The 19909-nt window shown below is 48.7% G+C and overlaps 1 protein-coding gene across 5 annotated transcripts in view; it reads left to right on the plus strand.

Moving 5' to 3' along the window:
* The window catches only part of PPP6R2 (protein phosphatase 6 regulatory subunit 2), a 399948-nt gene that overhangs the window by 134172 nt on the left and 245867 nt on the right, over positions 1-19909 (plus strand). For all 5 annotated transcript variants that reach the window (XM_029615590.1, XM_029615589.1, XM_029615591.1 and 2 more), the window contains exon 3: positions 6396-6641. In XM_029615590.1, the coding sequence (XP_029471450.1) occupies positions 6415-6641 (227 nt within the window). In that variant the 5' untranslated portion in view covers positions 6396-6414. The remainder of the gene's footprint in view (positions 1-6395; positions 6642-19909) is intronic.

The following is a 19909-nucleotide window of genomic DNA, read 5'->3' on the forward strand; positions in this document are numbered from 1 at the left end:
AAGGTTTTGCAACTCATATCCAAAGAATGGGAGGTGCCAGAAGCATCCCTGAGGGTCAGCAGGGCTATGAATAAGTTGTATCCCCTGCCTGCTGCGTCTTTGGATATCCTTAAGGTCCCTTCCGTGGATTCTGCGGTGACTGCCGTAGTCAAGCATACCACCATACCCGTTACCGGGGGGATAGCCTTGAAAGATCTCCAAGATCGTAAGTTGGAGGTGCTCCTGAAGCGCATGTTTGAAATAGCGGCCTTGGGAGTCCGGGCGGCGGCCTGTAGCAGTATGGTTCAGCGGGCTACCCTCCGCTGGGTACAACAGTTGCTTACTACGCAGGAGCTTCCGCCAGCTGAGGCTGAGCAGGCTAACTGTGTGGAGGCGGCGGTTGCCTACACAGCGGATGCCTTGTATGATTTGTTGAGAACCTCGGCCCGCACGATGTCATCGGCGGTCGCGGCAAGGCGGTTGCTCTGGCTTAGATGGTGGTCGGCGGATGCCTCGTCTGAGTCACGCCTTGCCTCTTTTCCCTTCAAGGGCAAATTGCTATTTGGAGATGAATTAGATCAACTCATTAAGGACCTGGGAGACAACAAGGTTTATAAGTTGCCGGAGGATAAGCCCCGCTCCTTTCGTTCCTTTGGGAATGTGCGGTCCCGTTTCCGAGGCCAACGCCGGTTTCGTATGGGAAGGGGAGCTTCCTTCCCGCAGAAACAGCAGGGCCCTAGGTCCCAGTCATGGTCTCCGTCCTTTCGAGGTAGGCGTCCGGGATTCTCGCAGAACCCGTCCACCAACAAGCCTTCGCAATGAAGGTACGCAGGCCCGTTCCTCCCTCCCTTGCATCGGAGGCCGGTTGTCCCAGTTTTGGGAGGAATGGGTCAAAGTCACGTCGGATCAGTGGGTCCTCGACGTTGTTCGTTACGGTTACGAGTTGGAGTTTGCTCGGCCCCTCCGGGATCTTTTTATGGTTTCTCCCTGCGGGCCTCAGGAGAAGAGGCAGGTTATCGCTCACACCGTGCAAAGGTTGCGGTCGCTCGGAGCGATTATGCCGGTGCCTCCAGAGGAGACTCGAACAGGGCGGTATTCCATTTACTTTCTGGTCCCAAAGAAAGAAGGTACGTTTTGCCCGATTTTGGATTTAAAAAGGGTGAACAAGGTCTTGCGGGTTCCCCGGTTTCGGATGGAGACGCTGCGGTCTGTCATTGCGGCCGTCCACAAGGGAGAATTTTTGGCTTCTTTGGATCTAGCCGAGGCGTATCTCCATATCGGGATCAGGGAACGTCACCAAAGGTACCTCCGTTTCGAGGTCTTGGGGGAACATTACCAGTTTTGCGCCCTTCCGTTTGGGCTCGCCACGGCCCCGAGAGTGTTTACCAAGGTTCTGGTAGTGGTTGCTGCTCATCTGCGACGCCAAGGAGTTCTGGTGCATCCCTATTTGGACGATTGGCTCATCCGGGCGAAGTCGGAGGCGGAGTGCCGACGAGCGATCCAGTCGGTGGTTCAACAACTTCAGTCTCTAGGTTGGGTGGTCAACTTCGCGAAGAGCCAGTTGAACCCGAGTCAGCAACTGGAGTTTTTGGGGGCGCGTTTCGATACCTTGGAGGGCAAGGTATTCCTCACTCAGCAGCGCCTGGAAAACCTGATGGGCCAGGTCCGAAACTTGCTAGCTCTTCCGTTGCCTACGGCCTGGGATTATTTACAAGTCATTGGTCATATGGTGTCTACTCTAGAAATGGTACCGTGGGCTTTTGCGCATATGCGTCCTTTACAGCGTGCTCTGCTATCACGCTGGGACCAGAAATCGGAGGATTACGGCGTCCAATTACCGCTGTTGGAGCCGGCTCGTTCCAGTCTAGATTGGTGGTTAGTCCCAGACAATTTGTTGCAGGGGGTCGACCTAGAGCCGCCCCTATGGATCGTGGTAACGACGGATGCCAGTCTAACAGGCTGGGGAGCGGTCTGTCAGTCTCGAGCGGTACAAGGCATGTGGACGCCGCTTCAGTCCTCTTGGTCCATAAACCGTCTAGAGACCAGAGCAGTCCGTCTGGCGTTGCGCAGTCTGCTTCCGTTGGTGCAGGGACGAGAAGTCGGCCGGTCGCGGTCGAAGTGGCGCTGTTAATGTCCTGGGCGGAACGTCATCTGTCTCGCATCGCGGCCACCCACATAGCGGGCGTCGCCAACGTACAAGCGGACTATCTAAGTCGTCAATACCTGGATCCGGGAGAGTGGGAGCTCTCGGCCGAAGCCATGACTCTCATCATTCGTCGATGGGGAATACCGCATCTGGATCGGATGGCGACTCGACAGAATGCGCAGGCAGCGCGATTCTTCAGTCGGAGGCGCGACTACGGCTCGGAGGGAGTGGATGCTCTAGTGCTTCCGTGGCCTCGGCGCATCCTCCTCTATGTGTTTCCGCCGTGGCCTCTCATCGGGAAGGTGCTAAGACGCATAGAATCTCATCGCGGACCGGTGATTTTGGTGGCACCGGAGTGGCCAAGAAGACCGTGGTTCGCGGACCTCGTCAATCTCGCGCAGGACGGTCCCCTGCGGCTCGGTCACCTTCAGAACCTGCTGCGGCAGGGACCCGTATTTTTCGATCAAGCGGACCGCTTCTGTCTAGCGGCTTGGCTTATGAGAGGCGGCGCTTAAGGAAAAAGGGATACTCGGAATCTGTCATTTCCACCCTCTTGCGGGCGCGCAGGCCCTCCACGACGCTCGCCTATGCCAGAGTTTGGAAGGTGTTTGACGTCTGGTGCGCTGCTTCTAAGATTCCGCCGCGCCGTGCCTCTGTGGGAGATATTCTTCAATTTTTGCAAGCGGGCTTGGCGAAGGGCTTGGCGTTTAGCTCTCTGAGGGTTCAGGTGTCGGCTCTGGGGTGTTTGAGGGGTACAGTAGGCGGGTCCTCTCTTGCACTTCACCCGGACATAGCTCGTTTTTTGCGGGGTGTTCGGAACTTGCGTCCCCCGTTCAGGGCTCCGTGTCCTTCTTGGAATTTGAATTTGGTACTCAAGGGTCTTGTCAAAGCCCCCTTTGAACCTGTCAAGCAGGCTTCGCTGAAGGATCTCACGCTCAAAACCGTGTTCCTCGTGGCTATTGCATCTGCACGGCGGGTGTCGGAGTTGCAGGCTCTATCGTGCAGAGAGCCGTTCTTACGTATCTCAGAGGCTGGTGTGTCTCTACGTACGGTTCCTTCTTTTTTACCGAAGGTGGTGTCCGACTTTCATGTCAACCAGACGGTGGAGTTGCCGTCTTTCTCTACGGCGGACCTGAGGTCTTCGCATGGACATGATCTCAAGCGTTTGGATGTCCGACGTGTGCTCCTGCGGTATTTGGAGATCACTAATGCGTTTCGCAGGTCGGATCACTTGTTTGTTCTGTGGCAGGGGCCCAGGAAGGGCCTACAGGCCTCTAAGACTATTGCTCGTTGGCTTAAGAGTGCCATCGCTTCCACGTACATTGGCTGTGGTAAACCTGTCCCTGACGGGCTCAAGGCGCATTCGCTAAGGGCTCAGGCGGCTTCCTGGGCGGAAAGTCGTTTTGTTTCCAGCCAGGAGATTTGTCGTGCAGCCACTTGGAAGTCTTTGCATACCTTCGCTCGGCATTATCGGCTTGACGTTCGGGGACCCTCTGCCGAGGTTTTTGGCGGCAGTGTCATCCGAGCGGGACTCTCTGGGTCCCACCCTACTTGAGGCGGCTTGGGTACATCCCAGCAGTCTGGACTGATCCTGGTACGTACAGGGAAAGGAAAATTATGTTCTTACCTGATAATTTTCGTTCCTGTAGTACCTAGGATCAGTCCAGATGCCCGCCCGTTCTTATCTGTCCAGAGAGTCCGCTTCCTTGGCCGGCTCTGTTTCCACGTTTCAGCACGGTAGGTATCTATCCCCTCTTTCTCTCCGGGGTTAGGGGGTGTTCCTGTTGTGGGCAGTTCTGTTAATGTTGCAAATTTTTTGGCAGAGATGTGTTTAACTTTTTGATCTAGACAGTTGCCCGGGTTTCTTAGTGGCTAAATTGGCGGAGGATTGTTTTCTTCTGCTTTGTTATACTTTATACTGATGGATGGCAGGTGGCGCCCCAGTATATCTAGGGGGTGTTTCAGTTTTCTCTCTGACTCCATCTGCTGGAGGGGAGGCATAACCCAGCAGTCTGGACTGATCCTAGGTACTACAGGAACGAAAATTATCAGGTAAGAACATAATTTTCCTATCCCTCTCCAGCAATCACTGCCTTCCTACCCTCACCCCACTCCAGCAGATACACTTTCAACCTCTACCCCCTTTAGAGGACCTCCTCTCTTAACCGTCTTCCCTTCTGCAGCCTCCATTCCTCAGCTCCTCTCACCTCCCCAGCCCTCCTCCTTCAGCCCTTTTTGCATCCCCAGCTGATCTTCTCCCAACTGTTCCTGTCATCCCTTCACTCGCTCATCTCCTACTCCCTCTCTATCACATCCCCACCTCATCTACTCCTCTCCAACCCTTCTCTCACATCCTCTCAGCCGAGCTTTCACCTCCCAGCTCCTCTCTTACGTCTTCCAGTCAATCGTCTTTCATTCTCCCTCTCTCAACCTCCACAGCCATTCTCTCTCCAGTCGATCCAATCTTCAAAACCCTTCTGCATCTGATCCCTTCTTTCAAGCAGCCCTCTCTCTAAACATCCCACCCTGGGCCCAGAGCCAGCGACATCATTCACCTTTGGGCCCCTGGCCAAAGGTGAATGACAACTGGTGTAAAGAGAAGGCCGACTGATGATAGGGGCAACCTTTTTCTCATGGGTAGGTTCAGTGGTAGTTGCAGAGAGAGGAGCCATGGCAATTTTCATGGTCCCATGTACACTCAGCCCTTCCTTCCTATCTTGGCTGGTCCCAACTCTGATGGTGATATCCAAGCGGCAGTAGCATTAATAATGAAGGTCAGCATTGGGCCTGTGAGCCAGTGCAAGCAGCAGCAGCAGCAGCCCCAGTTCCTCCTCATATGGGGCATCCTGTTACCACTGAAATTTATGCACAGAGAGGGCTACTGAAAGGCTTGAGAATTTGTGCTTGCTCACAGGCCCCGCACAGCTTTCCATTATTAATGCTGCTGCTTCTGGTATTGAAGACTGCTGCCATTTGAGGCACTTGTGGACCCCAGTTGAAGGTTCTATGACCCCCTTTGGGGTCCAAACCACAGCTAGGGAAACCCTGCCCTAGTGATTAATCCACCCTTTAAGTTTCATTATAAAAAAAAAAAAGAAAAAGTGGTGTTGCACGCCCATTCCAAGTTCTTGCTCAAGGGTAGTAGAAGATTTCCATCTTAACCAGTCCATCCTCCTTCCAACATTTTTCCCCAGGCCACATGGTCATAATGTTGACCAAGCCATGTACAGTCTGGATTGTCAAAGAGCTGTTGCATTCTGCCTGGAGCAGACTCACAACCCTTGGAAAGTCTACCCAACCTTTTGAGCGGGAAATCCCATACATGCCTTGAAAAGCCTTCTAGATTTTTCTACAGCTTACCAGGAATGTTGTACATGTCAGCACCATTGGGTAATGTCTCCAACATGTGTGGTTACTCATCTTGCTAGCCTCTGAGCAAACCTAGTCCTAGAAAATAAAAGTGCATATTGGGGCTGGTGGGGTCAGAGAGGATGGAGATACGGCCTCCGGACACACTTCCCCCTGCTCTTGACCACCTCCTTTTCTTAGACCCTCCTTGCACTTGCCCACTTCTCTGATTGGCAAAAAGAGAGCAGAGCAGCATGCTTTCTTTCTGCTTGCCTTCATCTATTGCTTCTTTTAATCTTGTTTTAAGCTTTACATTCTGAACAGCGCATGCTCTTAGATCGGTTGTGCCTGCCCCGTTCTGTTGAGCATGCAATATTTAAACTTTAAAGCTTTGAACAATAATGGCAGATGGTGACTGATAGGAGGGAGATATGTTGCTCGGTTCTCCTTTTGCAGAGGGATGAGGAGTGGGGGGAAGGGCATTAGAGGTAGGAGAGATGAAGCAGCAGCAGCAAATCCTCGGTGTCATGAGATCATTTTTAGGAACCATGGTGACCTGGCAGCCAGGATTTCTCCAGCTCTATCTATAAATATCATAGTTTTATGTGGTGCTGTACATCAGCTGTAAGGTGAAGGTACAGAAAACATGCAGCTGAAACTATGAAACATTAAAAAAAAAAGTATTTTGCATTAGAGAATATTGAGGTTTGTGTTTATAGTACGAGATGTAGGGCTGCACAGTAGTCGGGGCATAATAAATAGGTGAGTGAGATTTGGAGACTGCCCTATGGTGTTTGCAGTTACACTTCAGCAAGTTTGGCAGAGATTGACAAGTAGTTGACAAAGATGAGTTGGAAGTAGCACTAACTTTTAAATTTTCTCTCCTTTTTTCCCTCTTTCACACCTCTCGTATCTTTTGTAGTTAGGTGTGTCCTATCATCATGTTCTGGAAGTTTGATTTGAACACAACCTCACATGTGGACAAGCTGTTAGACAAAGAGGATGTGACCCTGCGAGAGTTGATGGATGAAGATGATATCTTACAGGAGTGTAAGGCACAGAACCGCAGACTGTTGGAGTTCATCTGTCAGCAGGACAGCATGGAGGAGCTGGTTCACCTCATCACTCATGAGCCTCCCATGGACATGGAGGAGAAGATCCGCTTCAAGTACGTGTGCATGCTAGGCTTTGATTTGTGATGAGAGAGGGGCCGAAGGGACTTGTGTACCATGTTGCCTATCTGATGGTGGAGGTTAATCCAAATAGAAATTGTATATTGAGTTATGGTAAATGACATTGAGGTGCACTTACTGACATGAGAGATAAGAGCTCTGTTTACTTAATTGGGTACACAAGGTACTTTAAAATGCTGCCTTGTAAAGAAATATTATACCTGATGTCAGTAGCTATCAGACCTAATAAGACATTGCATATGGATTGTCATCTCAGTTTTCTTATTTGGTTATACAATGGCACCATGGTCTCTGCCTGTAATTCCCTGTTGTGCACTTTGTGCCTTTCTTAATGTAGCTTAACATTGACCCATCATCTTAGATTGTTAAACGTTTTGGAGGCCTAGGGACACATCTTCAGACAATAAGATTTACCTGTTATTTAAGTGGATCGTCCATCATACTTGTGGGTTATATTGTCGCCAAATAGAAGTTTTCAGACTTTTCTAATAATTTGTGAAAAGCATCCCTAAGAATTTGTGGTAGTTCCTGTACTCCTATAGTGCGTCTTCAGTCTGTGTTTTTCTGGCATGGTCAAACTGGTTTATTTTTGTTGGTATATGTGATCCCCTGCAAAATTTACTTCTGAAGTGCTTTTCAGCTGCCTTTAGTGTACCTTGGGCTTTTTTGTTTCCTTTCCTTCTAGTTCCCTAGTTAGGATTTTTTTTGACTATTTTAATTATTTTTTTGGTGGTTCCTGCAGTGGGCCCAAATTAGGCTATGGCCCCTCAGGCCTCCTGGTCAGTTTTTACTTCTCAGGTCATCTTTCTCTTCTACAAAAAGTGTCTTCCTTTGATTTTGCCTCATCGATTTTGTGAACAATAGTTGCAAAGAAATCTACTGCTTTCAAGTTTTTTGCCAGCTGTGGGCAGATGATGTTCTTCATGGACTATCACAACATTTACTGTTGCTGTTTGAGCAGATGCCATAATGTCATCACCAAGGACAATCAGGTTTTACTTAATGAGTCTACAGTCTTATCCTGAAGAATTGAAGATCAGATCCAGTAAATTGGCATCAAGAGTCACTGAAGAAGGACCAAGGAGCTGTACTGTTGGCATGGAGGTGCCAGTGAAAGTAGACACGCCTTCAGCGCTCATGCCAAAGCATAGACCTAAGACACATGAAAGACTTCTTTCCGAACTTGAGCCAAGTATTGGATTTGGAATACTCAAACATGGACCAAAAGTATATGATGCTGAAGTCTCAGCGAAGGCAAAGAAACATCAGCACTAATTTCCTTTTGACAGGGGGATTCTGGAACTTGTTCTCTGACCCCTAAAGCAGCTGTGCCTCTGAAGGTTTACATATCATACAGTCAAAGTCTTAACTGCATTAGACTTTCTGCTGAGCCCATAGAATTTTTGAATTTGCAGTCTTTTCTTTGAGGAGTACTGCAAAGGCGAATAGTGTTGTCTGCCACAGGGTATAAGCTAGTTGCACCCCTGTTGGAGTATCCAGCACCCCATCTGTTGCCTGTTCTTCAGCATGGAGTGCTTTGATGCTGATGTCAGGCTTTTGGTAGTGAAAGTCTGGTGTGGTACTGAGCACACTGAGTCTGAGAAACCTTTTCAGTTCCTCTGTATTCTTTGACTCCAAGAGTCGAACTTGAGTCAGCATTGCTCAGACATCTCCAGGCAGCAACTGAGTAATCATGGAGTTCCCCCTACAGGTCGGAGAAGTTGGGTTCTGAGGAGGAATACTCATCTGTCTACCCCTCAGACTCCTCTCCTCCACAGGCAAAGAGCAGGTCCCCTTCTGAAGATATATATATATATTTTTTAAGATTTTGTGGCAGATTTGTCCAGTTACATGCTAATTAAGTTGAAGGCCAAAGGAGAACTTGCAGTACCTGACTGTTCCTAAGATGTTGGCGGCAGTGCTCTTCCACCCTCTTTACCAGGACATAATCAGATGAATGTGAGCAATACTTCATGCATATTCTTTGCAGATATTCTGAAAACCACACCTGTTTGTGGCTCTTAAGGAATGAAAAGGGTCACCTCTGATCTATATCATTACTTAAGAAGACAGCTGAGAGCAAGGAGGTATGATGCTTTGTTACAATGAAACTTGTTTTCCTTTGATAAGCAGGGTTGAATTTTAGCCATAACATGTGGGTGGCAACATCCAACGGCACTCTGTCATAGCTAGTAGAACTTTAGCTCTACTGAGCATGTGTGGGAATTTCCACTCGGACATTGCCCTGCGAGTCCCTTTAGTCTGTTTTCGTCCAAGCACTGGCACAGACGTGTACCTCCTTTCTCTCTCTGTTTTGAAACATTTTAAAAACATTTATTTTTAAAGTTAACTCGTTACCTCAGCAGCCTTCAAACAGTGCTATCTTTCAGTGCTATCTTTCTCAAAAAAACAAAAAATAAAAAAATATTTTTTCATCAGCATTTCTTCTGTCAATTGCTGTAATTGTGGATGGATGTCCCTGTGAACACAAAGGCCCAAGGCCTGGAAAATAGAGGAACTTTATAAATCTCAGAGAAGCAGCAGTTGGGCCTCTCTCCAAAACACAACCTCATCTGCCTCACCGGGAGTAGAGTTGAGCACTAGCTCTTCTAAAATATCTCCTGTGTCGTTGGAACAGGCCGAATCCTCTAGGTCAAATAAACATAGCACCATTAATCAAAGAAAAGGAGACGCCACTCTGCAGAACCACTAGAGGAGGAAGCACCCAAGAAATGCAGAGGCTTAAATGCATCAACATTATCCCAGGACAAGCAGGATGCTAGTGCTCACATATGGGTGACATCATTGATGGAGCCCTATTGCGGAAAACTTTCTGTCAAAGTTTCTAGAAACTTTTGACTGGCACTCTGAGCCCACAGAGCATGCCCAGTATGCCATGATATTCTCTGCCACAGGGGTCTCCCTTCAGTCTTCGTTTTTCCGCACTGCTGTTGGCATCGCGGAGCAGGAGCCTGTGTGAGTTTTTTCTCACAGTTTGACTAAAAAAGCAATTTATTCTCTCCCACATCGGGGTCTCTCATCTTACCACTGGCCGGTGAGTAAAATTAGTCTCTTTTTTTACTCCTTGGAGTGTAAACAATTTTTTCTCAAATTTTCTCTTTTTCATTGACGGCTGTCGGCGAAAATATGACCACGGGATTTAAAAAATGTCCCAACTGTAATTGGACAATGTCCATTACAGATCCGCACCTAGAGTGTGTCCTTTGCTTAGGTCAAACACACGACGTAACAACTTGTCCCAAGTGTGCTGAGATGACCGCGAAGGGTAGAAAGGCCCGCCAAGAAAAGATGGAGCATTTATTTCATCTACAACTTTTGCCTTCCCCATCGACGTCTACGCAATCGTCTCCAGCCGGAGTCTCGAAGCGTTTAATCCTTAAAAAGCGTCATCCGTAAGGCTTGGGGGATCGTTCATCGCCGACCCCCTTCCGTAGCATCGCCGAGGTCAGCGGCGGAACATCGACCAAAGCATCGCCATCGGCACCGACACCCATCGATCCCGGAGGCGCTTCTCTCCCCAGAAAAGTTGACCGCGAAAAGGCCTAGACTCCAAGAAACACAGAGGCCTTCACTGCACATCGATGCACCGATCATCGAACCTCCACAGGGCCCTATGGAAGGATCATTGACACCTCCACCGCCACCACATGTAGCTGCTCTGCATCCACCAGCTATCATGGAGGAATTGACTGATTTCATCCGTCAAGCAGTGCTTCAAGCTTTAAAGGACCAGCAACCGTTGATTCCTTTGCCGACGTCCATACCGGTGCCTTCACCAATGCCAGTGCCTGCACAGATGCCATCACCAAAGTCTGCACGGATACCGAGGGGGCCATCGATGCTGATGCCCATTCCATCGCCGATGCCCGGCCCAATACCGGAACGATTCCATCGATGCCACCTGGGGCTCCAGGTCAGCCGGAATTAGCACTGTTCCAGCGTTTGATGAACAGATTCGACGAAATAGTCTGTGCTTTACCATCAATTCTCACCAAACCACAAGAAGATGTCCCTGGAAGGATACTATTCGATGATCCACAGCCAGGTCCTTCAGGGCTTTCTCGACAACCAAGGTCTTCTCCCACGTCTCCACGTCACGATGATCCGTACGATACCTGGGAAGAAAGACATACAGATACTTCTTCGAAAGAGTTTATGTCTGATCCTTCTCTTCCAGAAGACAGAAAAAAATCTCCACCGGAGGATTTATCCTTTACAAATTTTGTTAAGGATATGGCAGACACCATACCATTCACTTTGGTATCAGAGGAGGACACAAGACAGCAAACACTGGAAGTCCTTCAGTTCGTGGACCCTTCAAAAGAAGTCTTGGCTATACCTGTCCACGAAGTTCTCCTAGACTTACAGCACAGACTCTGGGAGCATCCGTGCTCAGTGCCATCTATAAATAAGAGAGTGGACACCACTTATCTGGTACAATCAGTCCCCGGATACCAGAAATCACAACTGCCACATCAATCAGTTGTTGTGGAGTCTGCACAAAAGAAGTCAAAACACATAAGACCTCATTCCTCCATGCCTCCGGGCAAGGATCACAGATTCCTGGACTCCTTGGGCAGGAAAATTTATCAAGGAGCCATACTAAGTACAAGGATTGCATCATATCAGTTATATATGATGCAATACCAGAGAAACCTGTGGAAACAGATGCAAGATCTTTCAACTTCTTTACCACAGCAATATCAAGAAGTAGCTCAATCAATAATACATAAAGGACTTGAAGCTGGCAAGCACGAAGTCAGAGCCGCCTAGAATAATTTTGAAACTGCTTCCAGGGTAGCGGCATAAGTGCACATCGCTGGGCATGGCTTAAGGCCTCAGACCTCAGGCCTGAGGTCCAAGAAAAATTGATGGATTTGCCATGTGTAGGGGACAACCTCTTTGGCTCTAAGGTGCAAGATGCTGAGGCCCAGTTAAAAGAACATTCCGAAACCCTGCGTCAACTGTCGTCAGTTCCGCAGGACTCTGCTGCATCTTCATCTTGCCGCCCTCCTAGGAAGGAATCTCGAAGGCCTTTCTACAGGCAGCGGCGTTACTACCCTCCAGCAACAAGGGGCAGATCTTCTAGACCACAGCAAAGATCTCAGCCCAGGCAACCTAGAGCTGCTAGGCCTCCGCCGTAGATGGGACCGGCTGCAGGCTTTTGAGGCCATCACCAAAGACCAAAGCCATCTCCACAACCCACAACCGGAGCTACCAGTAGGAGGCCGAGTTTTCTCCTCCTTACAACCATTGGGTACAGATAACAGACCAATGGGTGCTCTCAATAATATCTCGAGGTTACCAACTCAATTTTGTCTCAATTCCAAGAGATTCTCCTCCAAAACCTCTTCCATTAAGCGAAAATCACATAATTCATCTACAAGCAGAATTATCCACCCTTCTGAGAGCCAGGGCGGTAGAACTGGTGCCCCGGACTCAGCAGGGCAGAGGGATTCTACTCTCGTTATTTCCTTATTCCAAAGAAAACCAGAGGCCTACGTCCCATCCTGGACCTCAGAAACCTCAACAAATTTCTGAAGAAAGAAAAGTTCAGGATGGTTTCTCTAGGCACTATGCTTCCACTTCTTCAAACAGGAGATTGGCTTTGTTCTCTGGATCTACAACACGCTTACGCTCACATTCCAATATTCCCTTCTCATCGCAAATATCTGCATTTCCTGGTGGGTCATCAACATTTCCAGTACAGAGTACTACCATTCGGACTGGCTTCAGCTCCCAGAGTATTCACCAAATGCCTGGCAGTAATTACAGCACACTTACACAAGGAAAAAATGTTCACGTCTTCCCTTATCTGGACGATTGGCTAATCAGTAGTCAATCTCAACAAGGAGCAATAACTTCTCTCAATCGAACAATTGCTCTATTTCACTCTATGGGATTCCTCATCAATTATCAAAAGTCCCATCTCATTCCGTCTCATCTGCTTCAATTCATTGGAACAGAATTGAACACCATCCTATCAAAAGCCTTTCTACCCGATGATCGGGCAGAGACACTTTCCCTATTGGCAAACTCGCTACACTCAAAGAAACAAGCAACAGCTCATCAGTTTCTCACTATACTAGGTCACATGGCCTCCACAGTTCATGTCACTCCTATGGCAAGACTAGCCATGAGAATAACCCAATGGACTTTAAGATCACAATGGATCCAAGCCATTCAGCCACTGTCCTCTCCAATTCAAGTAACCCACTAACTGCGTTCATCTCTACTTTGGTGGGCGAACAAGGACAACTTGCGCAAGGGCCTGTCCTTCCAACAACCAGTCCCACAGATAACTTTAACTACAGATGGATACACCTTAGGTTGGGGAGCTTAGATAGACAAGCTCCAAACCCAGGGTACTTGGACAACACTCGAAGCAACATTTCAAATCAATTTCTTGGAACTTCGAGCTATACTTTATGCTCTACATGCGTTCAAGGACTGCCTTTCACACAAGACTGTTCTCATTCAAACGGACAATACAGTAGCCATGTGGTACCTGATTGACCACCATCGACGTCTTCACGGCCATCAACACCTGCTACTCCCCCTCAGGATCGAGGGGATCGCAGGGAGAGACATCGTCATCGACATCGCAAGACTCGGACCGTCAAGGGAGCAAAGTCATTGACCTCGCCACCATCCGAGCCACCTTCGAAGAAGCTCTGTCCAGGAAAGGCACAGACCATTCCTGCGACTGGGTCATCGAGGCCACCCTCACCCGATCGGGGTTTGGGAGCCGCGATTCCACCTGTAAAGGTGGTCCCTCCGGCTGTACCTCTGCCTCCCTCTTCTGTTCCGGAGCCTGGGCTGCTTGCTCCAGTTCTCCGAGAAGAACTGGACCGGCTGGTTCAGGAGGCCATTGACAAGGCAATGCAACGTCTCCAGGTTCCTCCGGCACCGATTGTGGAACCTGTCATCAACCCGATTCCGGCAGCGCTGGCACTGCTGCTGTCCAGGATGGAGGCGCTGATGGCCACCCTTCCACCGATGGATCCCGGGTCTCCGATGGTTCCGATGCCCTCCCCGAGGACTGCTTCATCGGGAGGAGAAACACCGTTCCATATTCCTCCATCGGGAGTTTTACCTCAGCCATCGATGCCAATACGTCCCTCGCCACCGATTCATCCATCGGTGCTGATACGTCCATCGGCGCCATCGATGCCTGCACCGATGCCTTCGATGCCATCATCTGTGCCTCCAGCGATTCCTTCGATTTTTTTCGGAGCCTCGCCCGGGGCCTTCAGGTATCCAACCCCCTTCTCATCCTACAGGATAGTCTGCTGATCCTTATGATACTTGGGGTGATGATACTTCAACAGACACCGATGACTTACCTTCACCACCTTCTCCTACTGAAAGTAGAAAGCGTTCTCCTCCAGAGGACCTCTCATTCATAAATTTTGTGAAGGAAATGTCTGAGTTGGTTCCTTTTCAACTTCAGACGGAACAGGATGACAGGCACCAAATGATGGAGTTACTCCAATTCCTGGATGCCCCCAAGGTAATCACCTCCATTCCCATTCATCAAGTACTTCTTGATCTTCTCAAAAAGAACTGGGAAAATCCTGGCTCAATTGTTCCAGTTCACAGGAAGGCTGACACTACTTACTTAGTTCAGTCAGCCCCAGGGTTTCAAAAATCCCAGCTTGACCACCACTCAGTTGTGGTAGTCAGCTCAAAAAAAGGCGAAAAGGTCAAAACCTCACTCATCCACCCCACCTGCTAAGGAACAAAAGTGCCTAGACATCATTGGTCGACGAGTGTTCCAAGGAGCCATGTTCATCTCCAGAATTGCTGCCTACCAGCTTTATATGACCCAATATAATAGGGTCATCTTTAAACAAATACAGGATCTATCTGAGTTCCTGCCTGATCAATTCCAAGACCAGCTACAAACCCTTGTTAACAAAGGTTTTGAGGCAGGAAAACATGAGATTCTAACATCTTATGACATATTTGACACTCTACCAGAGTGTCTGCAGCTGCCATTTCAGCAAGACGGTGGGCCTGGCCTAAATCTTCTGACCTTCGCTCAGAAGTGCAAGACCGGTTGTCCAACCTGCCGTGTGTGGGAGATAATCTGTTTGGTGAACAGATTCAACGAATGGTGGCTGAATTAAAAGACCATCATGAGACCCTTAAACAGCTCTCTTCGATGCCTTCAGACTTCTCCTCAAGACAGCCCTTCAGGAAGGACTCTAAGAAGTCTTTTTACCGTCCAAGGAAGGCCTACCCACCACCAGCAAGGTCCCGTACTACGAGACCTTATCAGAAACCTCAACCTTGCCAAGTCCGAAAGCAGAAACCACAAGCAGCTCCCCAGCCAGGACCTGCTTCAGGTTTTTGACTTCCGCTTGGAGAGCAGCAGCCAGATTCCTCTTCCAAACATACCAGTAGGAGTTCGATTGTGCCATTTTCTCAACATGTGGCAGTCCATCATAACCGACCAATGGGTATTGGCAATCATTGCTCAGTTACCATCTGAACTTTCTCGCCCTGCCACCGGACTCCCCACCACTGCAGATGTAGAGACGTCTGACCACTCCATTCTGGAACAAGAGGTCTCCCTCCTTCTCCAGTCAAGAGCAATAGAACCCGTTCCGTACTCGCAGCAAGGCCTAGGGTTCTATTCCCGGTACTTTCTGATCCCCCCCCCAAAAAATCAGGGGGTGTTCGTCCAATCCTGGACCTACGTGCTCTCAACAAGTACCTCCAGTGGGAAAAGTTCAAGATGGTTACCTTGAGATTGCTTCTGCCTCTTCTACAAAGAGGAGACTGGCTCTGCTCTCTGGACCTCCAAGATGCATACACACACATTGCGATAACTCCAACTCATCGCAAATATCTGAGGTTTTTAGTAGGCTCCAAGCACTATCAATACAGAGTGCTTGCGTTCAGCCTGGCATCTGCACCAAGAGTCTTTACCAAATGTCTCATAGTTGTCGCAGCTTTTCTCAGGAAAGAAGGTGTTCATGTCTACCCCTATCTGGATGACTGGTTAATCAGGGCCCCAACCCAGCAAGCGGCCCGGTCGTCTCTCGATTTGACTCTACACACTCATTTCACTAGGATTTCTCATCAATTACGGGAAATCCTATTTAGTCCCATCTCAAACCTTGTCGTTCATTGGGGCAGACTTGAACACCTTGCAGGCAAAAGCTTTTCTACCTCGACAACGAGCGTTAACTCTTGTGTCTCTCGCTCACCCGTTACAGTCTCAAAATACTGCGACTGCACGTCAATTTCTCGTCCTCCTCGGTCACATGGAATCCTCAGTCCATGTCACACCGATGGCCCGCTAGGCCATGAGACTCATGCATTGGACTCTGAAGTCACAATGGATTCAAGCTGTTCAGCCTCTGTCTGCCATTGTCCACATCACCAACTCACTCAGTCTGTCTCTCACTTTGTGAAAGAATCAGAGCAATCTCCTCCAGGGTTTGCCCTTTCACATGCCAGATACTCAAGTCATTCTCACCACCGATGCTTCCAACCTCGGGTGGGGAGCCCATGTGAACGATCTGCAGACGCAAGGATTTTGGTCTCCAGAGGAAGCCAAACACCAGATAAATTTCCTGTTTCCTGGAGCTTCGAGCAATGCGATATGCTCTCAGAGCTTTTCAGGATTGCCGTTCCAATCAAGTCATCCTGATTCAGATGGACAACCAGGTGGCCATGTGGTACATAAACAAGCAGGGAGGCACAGGCTCCTTCCTTCTGTGTCAGGAAGCTGCGCAGATTTGGGCGGAAGCTCTCTCCCTCTCGATGTACCTCAGGGCCACCTACTTGCCGGGACTGGACAATGTTCTAGCAGACAAGCTGAGTCGTATCTTCCAACCACACGAGTGGTCTCTCAACCCCTCGGTAGCAAACTCCATCTTCCGACAATGGGGTCATCCTCAGACAGACCTCTTTGCGTCCCCTCAGAACCACAAAGTAGACCATTACTGCTCCCTCATTCGCAGCAAAGGCTCTCAGCCCAGAGATGCATTCTCCTTCTCATGGGCAACCGGTCTGCTTTATGCATTCCCTCCACTTCCTCTTCTCTTGAAGACTCTCGTGAAGTTACGTCAGGACAAGGGAACCATGATCCTGATAGCACCTCACTGGCCACGCCAAGTATGGTTTCCAATACTACAGGAGCTCTCCATCCGCAGGCACATTCCCTTGGGACAGGACCCGCTTCTAATCATTCAAAACAACGGGAGTCTACGCCATCCCAATCTTCAGGCCTTGTCCCTGACGGCATGGATGTTGAAAGGTTAATTCTTCAACCACTTAACCTTTCAGACCCAGTTTCCCTTGTCTTGATTGCTTCTCGGAAGCCTTCCACGAGAAAATCTTACTCCTATAAATGGAAAAGGTTTACCTCATGGTGCACTTCTCAGTCCCTTGATCCCTTTTCCTGTCCAATCCCACAGTTTTTGGACTATCTCTGGCATCTGTCAGTCGGGTCTCAAGACATCTTCCATCAGAATGCATGTCAGTGCGGTAGCCGCCTTCCATAAAGGGGGTCGGGGATGTCCCTATCTCAGTACAACCCCTTGTAACACGCTTTCTGTAGGGCTTGCTCCACATCATGCCACCTTTACGTACTCCGGCCCCTTCTTGGGACCTTAACCTGGTTCTTGGTCGGTTCATGAAACCACCATTCGAGACTCTTCACCCCTGTGATCTAAAATATCTCACTTGGAAAATGATTTTCCTTTTGGCTATCACCTCAGCTCGCAGGGTTAGTGAGTTACAGGCCCTAGTTACCTATCCGCCTTACACTAAACTCCTGCAGGACCGGGCGGTACTCCGCACTCACCCTAAATTTTTACCGAAGGTAGTTTCGGAGTTTCACATTAATCAATACATCATACTACCTACCTTCTTTCCCAGGCCCCATTCCAATCCAGGGGAACAGGCTCTGCCTACCCTTGACTGCAAACGGGCTCTAACTTTTTATCTAGACTGTACAGTTGCCCACAGGACGAGCACTCAATTATTCGTCTCGTTCCACCCAAACAAATTAGGGCAACCTGTGGGTAAGCAGACTCTCTCCTCCTGGTTAGCGGACTGCATATCTTTTTGCTATCAGCAAGCAGGTATTCCTTTTCAAGATCGTGTTAAAGCACACTCTGTGAGGGCCATGGCGACTTCAGTAGCACACCTTCGATCAGTGCCGCTTCCTGACATTTGCAGGGCTGCCACCTGGAGTTCTCTCCATACTTTTGCAGCCCACTATTGCTTGGACAAAGCCAGAAGACAAGATTCCATCTTCGGCCAGTCTGTCCTGCGTAACCTATTTCCAATGTGATGTACCAACACCCGTCCGCCTGCCTGGTGGGGTTCAGGATGCCTTCTACCAAATTCCACCCCAGTTGTTGTGCCTGTTGCATGCCGTTGGGTACATTTGGTGCATGTTCGGACATCCTCAGCTCGGGACTCACCCATATGTTAGGACTACCATCCTGCTTGTCCTGTGAGAAAGCAAATGTTGCTTTCCTGTAACAGATGTTCTGACAGGACAGCAGGTTGTTAGTCCTCACGAAACCCACCCGCCGCCCCGCGGTGTTGGGTTCGTAACGTTTTGTTATTTTATTTTTCGGCACTGCCTATAGCTTTCAAATAAGACTGAAGGGGGGACCCCTGCTGGCTGTAGGGTTAGTGCCATGCTGGGCATGCCCAGTAGGGGCCAGTCAAAGTTCTGGAAACATTGACAGAAGTTTTCCGTGATTGGGCGCCATCCTGATGATGTCACCAATATGTGAGGACTAACATCCTGCTGTCCTGAGAGAACACCTGTTACAGGTAAGCAACATTTGCTTTCCTCTGGCATCCAGAATGGATTTCAGGAGAGAAGCCATAAGCTGCATCCAACCAACCTGGGGCAAATCTGCCAGGAAGAAGGGGCAAAAATCCCTCCCAACAGTGTGCAAAGCTGGTGGAAACTTACCCCAACAGACTTAAAGCTGTTATTGCAGCAAAAGGTGGTTCTACCAAGTAGTAGTCTGAAAGGGTTAAATACTTATGCAAGTAGCATTTTTCAGTTTATTTTATTTTACAAAAAATGCAGATAAATAATGAATTGTGACTTTGAAAATGTACTTCAAGAGCATACTGGTTTACAATAAACATACTGTCTTTAACAAATTGTGTGCCATTTGTAATCCACACATCTGACTTTTTAGGGGGTCTAATACTTTTGCAAGCCACTGTAGGTCTGTCAAAGGATGGCCTTACATGTGCTTTATATGGGCTGGGCTTCAGTTTAAGATCACTGCTGACCCTTCCACTATGTTATGGGATCTCAGTACGGTGCTCCCAATAGTTGGCAGTTCTTTCATGTCTCGGCAATCTTGTTTACCAAACTATCTGATCTGGAAGGTCAGATTTTTATTAGTGGTCTGCCACTGACCCTGGTGCCTTTCTCAGCTTCTTCGCAGTTTTCCCAAGAGCATTGGTTCTAGGCAGGTTGCTCATCATTGACTAACATTGTGCATAAATCTGTACAGGCATTTTGCTGTTAATCTTTGGATATTAGTAATCTGCAGCTTCCTTCTGGGGAGCTCTAAAGCCCCAGTTAGTCTACTCTGGTTTCTTCTTGACATCAAAAAACCTGTAAGATCTGTTGCTAAGAGTTCTATTTTCTCTTGGTTAATGATTTGCACTCTTTCCTTCACCGAGGAGGACCTGGGTCTAGTGGGGCATGCCAAAGATTGTACTGGAGCTCTTATTGCATGTTTTGAAGCAGCAAAGTGGGATTTTCACCACTCATTCACAACACGCCCCTATTTTGGCAGGGGCTCCTGCTGTGAAACAGTATTTTCAATCACTGTCCTACTGAGTCTCTCTGAGGTGTAGAACTCAACTTCATTCCCTCCTGCCTAAAAAAGTAAATAAATAAGGAAGGGGGGGAAAACAGATTATATAAGGTTGGTCTGTTGCCAACACAAACAGCAGTGCCTTTGCTGATGTATGTTTTTCTTCCTCTTGTCTGAGGCAGTTTGCAGCTTAGGAACCGCCCATATGTGAGGACTTACCACCCTGTTTGTCCTCAGAGAAAATGAAGTTACCTGTAACAGGGAGTTCTCCAGTGCACAGCAGGATATCAGTCTTCCTGCCTCCCCTTGGAGTTGGTTTCTCCAAGGCTTAGCTTTATGATGGACTGACCACTGTCAGCTTTATGATGGACTGACCACTGTCAGCTTTATGATGGACTGAC

This window comes from Rhinatrema bivittatum, chromosome 9 (assembly GCF_901001135.1).
Source record: "Rhinatrema bivittatum chromosome 9, aRhiBiv1.1, whole genome shotgun sequence".
Classification (NCBI taxonomy): domain Eukaryota; kingdom Metazoa; phylum Chordata; class Amphibia; order Gymnophiona; family Rhinatrematidae; genus Rhinatrema; species Rhinatrema bivittatum.